General features: G+C 31.4%; 2 protein-coding genes across 3 annotated transcripts; one reads left to right on the top strand and one right to left on the bottom strand.

Moving 5' to 3' along the window:
• LOC109332756 lies at nt 907-2,824 on the bottom strand. 2 transcript variants are annotated; one of them, XM_019567787.1, is made up of 3 exons: nt 2,614-2,824; nt 1,868-2,180; nt 907-1,762 (listed from the first exon to the last, which is right to left on the bottom strand). In XM_019567787.1, the coding sequence occupies exons 2-3, from the start codon at nt 2,130-2,132 to the stop codon at nt 1,200-1,202; spliced, it is 828 nt and encodes a 275-aa protein (XP_019423332.1). In that variant the 5' UTR covers nt 2,133-2,180; nt 2,614-2,824; the 3' UTR covers nt 907-1,199. The 2 variants fall into 2 exon arrangements, with proteins under 2 accessions (XP_019423332.1, XP_019423324.1); XM_019567779.1 differs by having other exon boundaries at nt 907-2,180; nt 2,614-2,823.
• Nucleotides 9,216-11,043, top strand: LOC109332747 (probable transcription factor At5g28040). The gene is made up of 2 exons (XM_019567765.1): nt 9,216-10,665; nt 10,707-11,043. The coding sequence occupies exons 1-2, from the start codon at nt 9,362-9,364 to the stop codon at nt 10,714-10,716; spliced, it is 1,314 nt and encodes a 437-aa protein (XP_019423310.1). The 5' UTR covers nt 9,216-9,361; the 3' UTR covers nt 10,717-11,043.

The raw sequence follows: 13,734 nt of genomic DNA, 5'->3' as shown, positions 1-13,734 counted from the left end.
TAAATATGGCAATGTGGAATTGTGAGGGAGAATAGATACACCCATTCCAAAACTTTTAATGTTTTGGTTTTTTTTATATCTTATCTTATATATCTTGATTTTTATAAAATCAAGATAAATTATATATATTTTTACAAGCCTACCTTAATTATTTAAACAAATTTTCACATGCAATTTAATAATAATTTTTCTTCCAAATTTTTCTCCATTTTTCAGTGTACCACGCTTTCTCTTATTTTCATGTATCGTACCACATATTACGTATAAATTTATAATAAATAATATCTCATAATATTATTGTAAAAAAAGGTTATGAATCACATTATATAACCAATATAAACATCTCATTTACTGCATTTGTTTTTCTCTCTTCACTTTTATCTTCAAAAGCTGCTTACTACAGCTTCTCAAATAATCTAAAATCTGATTTTTTTTGTTTCTTCACTATCTTTTCTTCAAAAGGGATTGCTAGATAGTAGATAGTTTAAAAGAAACATTAAAGCAATCATGACCTTTAAAATAGGGTAAGGGTAAAATTTTAATTAGATTAATTAATGACTCACTAAATAAATAAAAAATCAAGTGTGCACACTACGTCAGATATCGTAATACACACGATCATTCAACAACGTAATTTTGAACAACGTTGTTGAAAACGAGATGGAAGAACATTAACAACGCATAATAAAGCAAACACTGTCAGTGTGTATAACATGATGCAATATTACCAAAATGGATCATGAACTTCATCCTTAGGAACCTTACTCCTAGCGCAAGGGTGAAATGATATTCATATGATTTGTGCAATTGGGAATTACTAGTATAGAGTACAAAACTTTGCATATTTGATAAATGTATTCTCAATACTATCAATTAATATGCATGACAATCTGAACTGGAAATAATAGGTAGATGCTATATAAACAAGGATAAAAATGTGCTTGAATAACACAGGAAACAAATTTTAATATAAACTTTGTAGTTTTAGTAATAGAGACCATAAAATTAACACTTGAAGACAAATATACATTCATGTAGAAAAATTGTCTCCAATCTGTTCAAATGGCTCAGCTAAATTGAGGGTATGAGTTTAACAGATGGAATGAGATAAACAAGAGGATTCAATTTCAATCAATTGTGTTCAATCACATGGTTGATAAATCAAAAACTCACTAAGAGGTTTGTTAGTATTGAATTGATTATGTATTACTATTTCTGCATCCGTGCATGTTCTTCCAAGCATACAAAATAAGTGAGAAATCGCGATCTTGCGATTTGGTCTCAGAAAATCTCTCAGGGAAAGAACGCTGCAAAATATTTGCATCAGAAAAGGGTTGGATAGCCCACGAATTCTGGTCGGAGAAGCATGTTCTGAACATAAAGATAGCATTATTTTCAAGAGGTGTATCAAAGAGCATATTATGGACATCCCAGAAAACTTCCACTGCAAGGCCATCTATCATGATAGTATGATTTCCCCTAAACTTCCACCTTAGCCGATTCACTTGCATCACAGTTCTGTTATCTATGCGAATTATAAGGCTCGGATCGGTAACACTTGTAGTGTCACATTTAATCACAAGATCATGAATTGGACCATTGTCACAGAATACAGCCTTGGTACCAAACAACTTACCAAAAACATGTTCTTTCTTGGCAACTAAAACTGCATTCGAGGGTAACGGAACAGTGTTGGTCTTCTTGAGTGCTTCTTTCCTCAAATCCCCCAGAAGAAGAATCATTTGCTGATCAACAACAACTCCTACATAAAATCCCTCCGATGGTTCAGGCCGAGAACCAAATTTAGCAGAAGAAAGGTCCCAATGTACATCAATTTTACAAGAACAAGACTCTAGACTCTTACAACCTTTTCGCTTTGAGAAGACAAATGGTTTGATATCCACCTTACACAGACACTGACTCGAAGTGCTTTCGTGGTCAATCTCAACACTGAGGCCTTGCCCCATCAAATTCTTAGTCCAAGTTACAGTAATCAGGCAGTGCCTACCACGTATCCGACATCGATAAACGCAAGCAACCAAATTCTGGGCAGTTTTACTACTGTTTGAAGACGAAGAATCAGCAATTTGAACCCCATTTGCACCGAAACAAGAAGGAAAATCCTTCATCATTGGCGAAAAGCAACTTCAATTTCAATTCAATTGCCAAGCTTTCCTCTTCTGTGGTATGTCAAGAAACATATGATACCAATAGCACTCACTCAGAAAGAACAATCAACAACATGAACTTCATTTTCACCACACACAAAAAGGGAAATCCTTCATTTTTAGCAAAAGGGTACTTCAATTTCAACTAAATTACCAAGATTTTTTTTCTCTTCTATGGATTTTCAATAAAGAGATGGCACCAACAGCACTCACTTAGAAAGAACAATCAGTAACTAGAACTCCATTTTAACCAAAAAACAAAAAGTGAAATCCTTTAATTTTGGCAAAAGGGTACTTGAATTTCAATTCGATCAACAATTTTTTTCTCTTCTGTGTTTTTTTCAACAAACAAAGAGTATCAATACCATTCAGTACAAATTTTCTAGAAACCAATTCAAAGACATATATTAACCTTAATTTGAACAAAAAATAGAGTAAAACCTACCTCATACATAATTGGTTGGAGAAATGGTTGTAAGGCTCAGAAGCCATGAATCCAAAAATTGATAGAAGAATGTGTGTTGAGATAGGAGACAAATTTGAAGAATGTAGGGACTAAAACAACTCACAGATAAAGAGAAACAGACAAAAAAACCCAAACTTCTTTCACTGTCTATAATACTCCAAAGATTGAAAATTTACAACAAAACAAAAATACCCAAAAACCAAAAAGATATCATAATTGAATTTAATGAAAAAGAAGCAATTGTGAATGTTACTCACTCTACACTCATTGAAGGAGAAGAAGGTATGTTTTTTAATTTTGTTATTTTGTTCCTTTTTGAAGGAAATCTTTTTTATTTTTAAGAATAAAAACTTTTCATTTTAGTAATATTTATTCAATCGATTTCTAAATTTAGTTTTGGAAATATTATTACACCACTAATTTATATTTTGCCCCATAAAGGTACCTTATTAATTCAATTTCATAGGAGTAAAATAAAGGAAGATGATATTTTTTTAAAGAGTGAGATTATAGTTTGAATTAGTTTAAAAAATTTATAAGATAGTGAGGAGTTACCAATGATTATTTTTTTCTTCTTTACTTCTAATATTTTTTGTTAATAACAATTTTTGCTCCCTATCACGTGATTTTTTCTTTTCTAAAATTATAAGATATAGTGAAAAAAAAAATCTTGTCCTTTTAATTCTTTCAACTAATTTTACAATACTTTTATAAAAAAAACATTAATTGTTATATAATTAGTAGCTTTCTTACCTACAATATCATTACCTCCAACTAACTTTGGTCAAACAAATATCTTTGAAATATTTTTTATATAGCAATTAAATCCTTAGAAGATTAAAAACGTTAAAGAAATTATATGGTGACTTAGAGTGTTTTTATAATCCTGACTTAAATCTTTGTAAAAATAAATAAATTCGTTAACAACTTAAATCATGGCAAACAAGGAGTTTATAATCTCTTCATTTCATAGAAAGAAAGAAAAAGTTTATAATCTCTTTAATATTAATAAATTAAATTATTATTTTAGTATCAAACTTTTAAAAGGTAGATTCATATTAATCCATCTGTTAATCATATATTTTAACATTAACAAAATCACTATTGCACATAAGGTCACGTAAAACGTCGAGTAAAATCTAAAATCATAGTCTTGTTTGTCACAATTATAACATCTACAACAACTGTATCATAGTTCTAAACAAAGAAATGAGCAAATTAACATAAGTGCCAGAATTTGACCCTATAATAAAGTCAATCTTATGGAAATTACATATAACATTGTACAACTTTTGATTGCTTATTGAAGAAGTGTTGGATGATTTTTTCATGTATAATGTTTGAGCTAATACTCAAGGACTAGAGTGATTAGACTATTAACCAATTCTACACAATCCACTTCCACCAATATTTAGAATATCATATGCTGGTGAATTAAATTCTCCTTTGTAAAACATAATCTTGGGTGAATTGTTTGAGATTTGGGGGTGAAGATATGAAGTGAAGAAATGTGGGTTAGGGTCAAAATGAGTATTTTTTCTTGAGGAGCTAAAATGGGCACTTACTAAAATCTTGAGGAACTAAAATACGTTTTTTTTCTTGGAGCAAGACTATGCAAATGTACTTTTAAAGGGCAAAACTTGACAAATTGCACAATGTATTAATTTAAGGATAACAAGTGTAACCCTGTGAACAACTTAAAGAATTAAAAATGTCCAATAATCAATGTTAAATAGGTAGAATTGAGACTTATCAAGTACACATATACCATATCGATATTGTAATTATTACTAAAAATCAGATTTATACTATTGAAATGTGTACATTTTATTAATTCTCGTATCATTTATGTATTAATCAAAGTTTAGATACTAATGAAAAACAATTATTTCATTAAAATAAGATGATTCTTTCTCGTTAATAATTGATAAGTGTCAATTTTATCCTATTTCATTAATTTTTATGCACTTTTTAACTCTAAAATTGTTCATAATGTCACAAATATAACCTTCAATTCAATAAAGTAATTTGCCAATTTTTATCTTTGAAATTGTATGTGCAATTCAACCTAAGGGAAAATAGTGCAAAAATCAACATTCTGGGCAAAAACTGGGGTCTCGCTCGGCAAGCTTGCATATGAAGACCCTCATTGAGTGGGCCACAACCCTCGCTCAGCGAGCCAGACAGAAAAGAACCCTTGCTCAAGGGCACTAAGTCTTGCTAAGCGAAAACGAGGCAGAGAGCAAAAGCATTTCTCGCTCAGCGAATAGAAGGCATCACGTAGAGAAGAGGCTAGTCTCGCACAATGAAATGTAAATCTCGCTCAGCAAGAGCATCTGGAGCGATGGGTGGGACGATGAAACGTCTCACTCAACGAGAACCCATCTCGTTGAGTGAGAATGACGAGAATCCCTCATTTTAAAAGGGGTTAAAATTAGGGATTTATATAGCAATCTTTGAAGGCAACATCTAGTCCTCATTTTAAAAGGGGTTAAAATTAGGGATTTATATACCATTCGTTTGTATTACTTTTATCTAAGAGTCAATAATGATTGAAAATAAATAATAGATAATGCAATGACGGTATAAAAAATTCTTATAATTTCAGTAAATATATATTTTCTCATATTTATTAGAAATAAAGCCTTATTCATAGGCTATTAATCATCTAATGAATTAGTGGTTAATAATATTGAGGTTTTAACTTTGTTAACAAAAGAATCGTAGTATGATGAATATGTGTTATTGAATCAATTATATAAGAATAATTGAATAGAATATCTAATCCCAACATTTTTATTCCATAAATTTCTGAATCATATATCTAGTTTTATAATGACACCAAACAACCAAATACTCAGATAATTTCTACTTAGGATAACAATTCTTTACTGAATGACTTAATATTAATCAAGTCCTTCTAGATATAATAACTTATCTTTATATTTATTCGCGACAATCTAATATGATAATTTGATAGACCAATTTATTAGTTAACAATAACAAATGAAATAATATGTAGTAATAATATAAAATAGTTCATGGGGTGTTGGATATTCCAAGTAAAATAATTCATTCGTGAATGAGTTAAAAGAACAAATAAGTTAATAAATTCATAAGCATAATATATTAAAGTTTTTGATTAAGATATGGTGTGAAAGTTACTTATTACTTTTAGCATTCCCAAGGAATAATACATAAATTCTACTTCCTTTCTTAAATTGAAAGTGCAGGCCTGTTTGATAATTTATTTGTTGGCGTGTTCGTTGAAATTTTTCTAGAGTTATGTTTAAGAGTTTGTGGCCTTGATGACCATGTCATAGAGTATTTTTAACGATCCGAGTCTTATTACTATTATATCTTTTGTGTTTATATTGTGCAACCATAACTTTAACCTAAATAAGACTAAGATTCTAACATGAGTAAATCATAGCAGTATTTTATTTTGACAATTTACCCCAATAGGTTGCAATTTTAATTTTTTTTATTTACGTAAACATCAAAAGGACATTGTCTCTAGCTAGTTGTTCACGTAAATAAAAATATAAAATTACAACATAAGAAATTGTGATTTGAAAATAATGAGTATATATAATAATCGCTTTGCCAGCATGATTCACTTCAAATCTATACGTTATGAAGATGGATTGCCTTTCTAAAAACTACCGCAAGGTTGACATTTGACATTTCTATGAAAACCTGAATAACCTTTTTTTTCAAATTGTGAGTCATGTTTTAATTTGTACCATATACTTGAAATTGTGATTCCGGGGCCTTGATGAGCCTCTTTAATAGTGATTTTTTATACATAGAATATTTATTTTAATCATTTAGTTGAATCATAACAAAGAAGTGATAACGAGACCTAGAAATAGAAACAGTGTCTTCTATTTCGAGTATAAGATTGCATGTATCTACATTTCCCACATCCTATGAGGTGGAAGTTTAGTATTGTCTTTTTTTTTTGTACTATCAATGTTATTCTCTTACGTTTTGGGTAAGGAATTAATCACTTGCTTTGGGGTACATAGTTGTTCCATTCAACAAGTGTCGCTCTTAGGAATCGAACTATTAATCTTTTGGTTATCTCTAACTAGGTCTTACACAACTATACCAATACTTTGTTGGTCTAACAATGCCTTTCTAATAATGAGAAAGTGAGAGTGTTGTGTTACTACAAATACAGGATAAAGACCAAGTTATTAACTTCTTTTTGCTTCTTATTTTCTACAATTACATGCTTAATTAACATGAGAACACTGGTTAGTATATTTATAGTTTTATACCATCCTGGTATACATTGTTTAGTCTAAAGGTATGAGAAAATTAAACTGGTTATGCTATTTATACCACTAACATTGGTAATTCATTATGAACACCCTATTTACATGGCACGTGATATGAATAAGAAAAATCAAATATAATTATTAGAGTCAAATATGCTTAATATTCCTTACCTAATATTCATTTTGAAGTTAACAACAAACAAAAAACTCCAATACCTCTTTTGAAATTGTCATCCAACCCAATAATGTTTTTTAAGCTACCTTTCCAAATCAGTTCATTTTTCTAAATTTGTTTCCTTAAAAGGAAATAGAATTGCAAAAAAGGAAACTACCTTAAAAAATATATCTCAACCATTTACTTCCTTATCTCATTCCAAATTAATGCAATTTAATCCTTCATTAATTTGTCACCTACACGACTTTAACTTCTTACACTTTTGCTGAATACCCCCACGACTCTCTTACTAAATGGTATGGAAATTGTGTTCCATTAGATGGAAGGATTGCCACTAAGTTTTCTAACTTATCATGGAAAATACATGGCATGTGGATGATATAATTTTTTTGTATGATATTTCTTCATTGGATGAGAAATTAATCCATTTTGAAATGTATAAATGTCATTCTTAATAAATGTCGTTTTCAGAAATCAAACTCTTTGATATTTTAGTTTTTATAGGGGTCTAGTATGACATTACATTACTATACTTTGGAGATCTAATTTGCAATATTTAAAAAGTGTGATGGTAAAATTCTTGTGAATAAAATATAAGATATTATTATTAAAGTTTGTAATATAATATGAGAGGGAATTCATTTACTACATGAATAAATTTAAAAAACTTAATTTATATTTTAGTAACCAATTTTAAGAAAAATCAATAATTTGAATTAGTAAATAATTCATTATATTTTTCTAAAATAAGTGACTAAAATATGAAGTAAGTGTATTTCCTCTGAATTAGGCTATTAATATGAAATCCTTGAAAACTTCCCACTTGAATAGTCGTATACAGCTTAAACAGAAAGGCTCAATAGAGCATCATATATTTGGAAAATACATAAAATTATGGCATTACAAAAACACAACAAACAAAAATTGTTGGCCATTTCAATGTCAAAACATCTTCAACAATAAAAAAAATGTTATTCATATTTTAATATTAAACAGAAAGCCTACCTAGTTTAGAGTAAAAATACATTAAGTAAAATAATTTGATGTCAAATTCTTTTATGACCATCAACAATTTTTGCATGAAAATGGAAAATACAATTAAAACTACTTTCTTCAAGTGGATAGAAAAGCATGGAAATGATAGTTGCCAATGTTAATGGAATTAGTTAGCAATAGGCAATTAGAACAAAACCAGAAATGAAAGAAATCTATGGGTTTCAAAGGTTTCCACTATGAGCTATATATAAATAGAGATAGATGAATAGATATAAACACTTTTTCCTTCTTTGGTTTTGTTCAATAGTCAAGTTGAAGTGAAAATGGAACTAGAAAATAGTAGCTAGATAGGAACCTCTTCACCATCTCTCATAAATTTCGCAACAAGCAACAACAAAGCACATTCATACAATAATGGTATATAGTATAATAAGACTATTAAAGCCCTTATTTTGGATATTGATATTACTATTATTGGACCACATTTCATTACTTTAAATCTACAAGGCTATCATATTAGTAGTTAGATCCCCTAAGACTATTGAATATATGGCTAATATTACTTATTTATATTAGTTTAAAAAGGATAATCTTAGAATTTGCTTATTTTCATAAGGATCCGATTCTTATTTTCTTTTTTAAAATAACATCCTCTTTTGAGTGATATATCGATTTTAAAAACGAATTAGAATTCATTTGATAATCATGATAATAAAAAATAGTAAGTAACCCCCTATGGAGATTATGAAGGAAGTAAAAGATAAAGTTTTATCTTGAAGAATGATGAATTTAAGATTCCCAGAACAAATAAACTTACATCTTCAGTAGAAAATTTTGTTTTATGTATTCTACTTTATCTCATAATTTTGGTGATACAATAAGATAAACATACTGTATCAATCTTTATCTTTTCCCAACTATTGGGATGACTCAAGTGAAAATATATCTTATATAAAAATGGTGAAAACAATAAATAAGATCTATTGTTATATAATAATCATGTACATGTATTTTTTAATCTTAGTCATTTAAATAAGATCTAATAATTTATATTAATTATTCTCGTTTGTCTTGAAAACGTATTATTCTGATGTTACTAGCTCTCATGAGATGGAAGACATACACAAGACAAGAAGAATGTGAAGTGACTGGTTGGTTGGTTGGTTGGTTGGTCCACTACCTAAACCAAAACCCATGAGCCCATTCTTGGGCCTAACCATTTAACCAAACCAAACAACTCTCATTTTCATTTCCTTTCATTCTTTCTCTCATGGCATCATCTGACCAAAACGACACCGTTTTCGCCGCAGAAGACATGAACGACGACGAAGATGAATCTCACGATGACTTATTAGAAGAAGAGGAAGAAGAAGAAGAAGAATTCGACGACGACGTTTTACCCGATTACGACGATAACGAACCTTCCCCTTCCACCTCCTCCGCCCTCGCCGTCACCATCGCCGTTCCACCTCCGATCTCACCCGCCACCGCAATCACCGCCGCCGTATCCGACTCAAAACAACTCCTAATTGAAGATAAAAAACCAATCGATGATTCGAGAAGACTCTTTCAACGTCTTTGGACCGATGAAGATGAGATCGAACTCTTACAAGGCTTCCTCGATTACACGTCTCAGCGTGGATCATCTCATCATAACGACACTGCTTTGTTCTATGATCAGATCAAATCGAAGCTTCAGCTCGATTTCAATAAGAATCAGTTGGTGGAGAAGATTCGAAGGTTGAAGAAGAAGTACCGTAATGTTCTTAACAAAATCAGCTCCGGTAAGGAATTTTTGTTCAAGAGTGCTCATGATCAAGCGACTTTCGAAATCTCGCGCAAGATCTGGAGCAATATTGGTCAAATCAGTGGTGGTGTTGTTGATGATAATGCTTTGGATGAAGATGAAATCAATCTTAACCCGATTCAAAACCCTAATAACCATAACCCTAACATTAATCTCAATTTGGTTCAGCCAGGGCCAAAATATGAGGTCGTGATGCTAGGAAATTCTGGGGAGAAGAAGAGTACGCCATCCAGGAAGAGATCGCGGCCAAGATCGGGGATGATGAGGATCGATGAGAAACCACGCGAATTTTTTAATGGTGGATCGGGATCAGGGTTGAATTTGAATTTGAACCAGGATCATAAGTGTATCAGCAATTCTACTCCTGCAAGGGTTGCTGCTAATGTTAACAATAATAAGAATTATGAGAATAATTGTAACAGTGGGAAGCAGCATAGTAGTAGCAGTAGTATACCTGGTTTGATTGAAGAAACTGTGAGGAGTTGTTTGACGCCGGTGTTGAAGGAATTAGTGGCTGGTGGTGGTGGTGTTATGGGAGGAGGTACGTTTGGGGCGAGAGGATTTGGAATTGGAGGGTTTGGATCGATGAATTCAATACCGATGCCAATGCCAATGATGCCATTGAGTTATTTGGGATTGGGAAGTGGTGATGTGGTGGATGAGAAGTGGAGGAAGCAACAAATTTTGGAGTTGGAAGTTTATGCGAAACGATTGGAGCTGGTGCAGGATCAGGTGAAGGCTGCTTTGGAGGAGTTGAGATCGGCTGGAGGAGGATGAACGAATGATCATGATGATTCATGATTCCCGATGGTTCATGATCGCAATGGTTCATGATCATGGTAGATTTTAGATTGTTGATGTTGCTTTGTGGTTAAGTTGTTGGAATTTCATGTTTGCTTCATACAAATTTGCTTGGAAAATTTATCCATAAATGGTTGTTGATAGTTTAGCAACTAGCTAGTAACTGGTAACTTTTGAGTTTTAGCTTTTGCTGATTTAGTAGATTGCAATAAAATGGTTTAACATTTTAGGATTTGGTAGAATTTTCTTGCTCCTCTGAATTATGATGTTCTCATATACATGTACACAATCTACATAAATATTGAAATCTTGTAAAAGATGCAAAGGGGGTTGTTAATTTAGTACTAAAGTTACTTTCTTGTTAAAATTTCATCTACTATCTTGTCTCTTTGAGGTTTGCTAGAGATTAACTTTCCTATTGTTATGGGAGGATAGGAGTATATTTCAATGGATTATAAGATGCCATTTTCTATTCTAAAAATTTCGTATGAATAAAATTGTTTCAGAACTTTATGTCAACTATGATGCTTTACCTTGTTTCTGTTGTTAGTCCCTCTGATCAGTTATCCACCTTGAGGTGTAGTTTTGCTGCTTGTGATGGTTTTAAATTGACATTCTGGTTGCCGTTATTGCAATTATGGTTACCGTGCTGTGAATTTTTTTTGCGATTAAAAAACATTTTTGAAATTGATATGGTTTAATGTGTTTGTGTTGCGGCACAATGTGACTATATCATTGTGATTCACTATCATACTACAATTATCATACTACAATTTTGCGTTGCATCTGTCACCACAAACCGCATGATGCGGATAATGTGAAACAATGCTACTTGTGCGTATTGAAATTTCAGCTTTGTTTATTGCAGCAAGGATACTACTAAAGGAATCTAAACATAGAATATCTTCATTGAAATACAACTTCCAATTTTTTTGGGGTTGGAAGAGAGATTAGTTTTTAGATTTGTGCAATGATTAGTTTATTCAACACACTGTTTAGCACCCCAGAAAATACACAGTTTCGTTCTCGAAAGGTGTAAACCAACGATTTCACTTCTCTGAATATAATAATGATAGCAACATGAGGAGGAAAAAAAATCATAATTGCCAATCATGCACAAAAGATATAAGTAAAAAAACAAAAAAATTGTTAATACAAAGTATTTTTTAAAGATAAAATTAATGTAAAAGAGTTCGTGTTTTTCTGCTTTTTTGGTGAACAAAAAAAAGTCATCTGCAAAAGGAACAAAATGATTCTAAAGCTCCTGTTTTGATTTGATAGATATTGTCATTCTCAAAGTAACTATCTACGCATCACTTTATTTTATGTTGTGTCAGTTCATAGAACAACGATGGCTTAACACGTAGTAGGTGAGATAATAATCTTTGCTAAAAGATATTCAACTAAATTGGGCCTACACATGAAATTCTTTATTTTAATTTTTCTTTGCATAAACTATTGGAAAATCTGTGGTAATATTCTTATCCCACCCTCTTCCGAAGTCTAGGAATGAAATTCTATATGCCTTCTCTGTGAATAATGAGAGTCACAACTATGAAGATAGAAAGGAATACAATTATTTCTTCATCCCATTAAATTTGATAAAAAAAAAGTATTGAAGACATTTTAGATAACATGGTGATACTTTTGACTCATACCTACTTCCACATTCAGGATCTGTTGCATATGTAGATGGTATGAGTTTTCTTAAATTTCCAATATCTATTGTGCTTTTACTTCTTGAGAGAGAGACTATATCCATTTCAGTAACCTTTCTACCTTAAAATTATTAGTCTTTGGCTAAAGGACATCTTTGATCCACACCAAAATAGTTTAGGTAGTTATTATGAGATTATGTCTATTTTATTTTCAACTTATATAATTTCAACAAAATTATTAAAACAAGTTAATTGTATACCTCTAAAAAGACATGTTTATATACTTGATGTTCCATCCGAGTGTTAGGGTCAATCAACATTGGTCAACCACTAGGAATTAGACCTATAACCAGACAAGTAAGATTTGTCGCACGTGACTATTGATCATGTCCAAAATGTTAGACTAACTAGGGAAAAGGACGATATTAATAGGACATGAAAAATATCTTCCTACATGCTAAAGGTCAGGTCATGTCGCCTAAGTAGTATAGGTTCACAATGTCCACATGGTAGAGGAAGACCAAACCTATTCAGTGTGAGCAAGGATAAAGTAACATCATTCGTACCGATGAAAGCATATATCATGGAGTGCATGTCACTTTACCTCCATATAAATAGAGAGAATTATCTATAAGGGAAACTACTTACTCATACACACTCTCACTCTCGTAAGCGTACACATGCATATAGTGACTTTTGCGTCAAAGTCCATTTTTAAGTATTCACCCAAAGCAATCCAAGGTTGCCTCTTGCACGGATTCAACAAAAGGAGAAAATTGACCAAAAGATGTAATGGACTAACTTCAGTTAATTTGCATATCATTATTAAGGTAATATGTAATCTTGGTTGCTCTCTCACATGGATCTCGGATGAAAATTGGTAGGTTGAATTGCATAAGTATTATATGAAAAGATAAATTAATTGGGAATTTGAATATTGATCATAGACCATAATCTCATGTGAATGACGATGTTTGACATTAAAATGACACAACAAGAAGAATATATGATCAAGCAATATCATCCATATGCGTGTTCGATTATGGTTACTTGGTTCTAGTTATTGTGACCGTTATGGTATGAATTATTTTATGATCATACACATATTTTTGAATTCGATGTGATTGGATGCGGCCTAAATACGGCCCAATGTGGTTGTATTGTGGCTTGATACAGCTACGTCATTGTAATTCAAAGTCACACCATATTTATAATAGTTACCACAACCATAATATTGAGACCACAACACTTGATGCGGTCTGTAATTTGAATCACTAGCAAGGGCGTAAGAGGACAAACCACACTATTTTTCTCCAAAATTCAATAACTTCTGGTATTATGTTTATTATGTTTAAATGATGGCATCAAATCCAATAT

The sequence above is a fragment of the Lupinus angustifolius genome, chromosome LG02, assembly GCF_001865875.1.
Source record: "Lupinus angustifolius cultivar Tanjil chromosome LG02, LupAngTanjil_v1.0, whole genome shotgun sequence".
In the NCBI taxonomy this organism is placed as follows: Eukaryota; Viridiplantae; Streptophyta; class Magnoliopsida; order Fabales; family Fabaceae; genus Lupinus; species Lupinus angustifolius.
Note: the sequence above shows the minus strand (reverse complement) of the source record. Positions and strands in the feature narration are given on the sequence as shown.

Bases quoted from the DNA above. Each gene is read 5' to 3' on its own strand.
- LOC109332756 (XM_019567779.1), bottom strand. From the start codon at position 2,132: ATGATGAAGGATTTTCCTTCTTGTTTCGGTGCAAATGGGGTTCAAATT.
- LOC109332747 (XM_019567765.1), top strand. From the start codon at position 9,362: ATGGCATCATCTGACCAAAACGACACCGTTTTCGCCGCAGAAGACATG.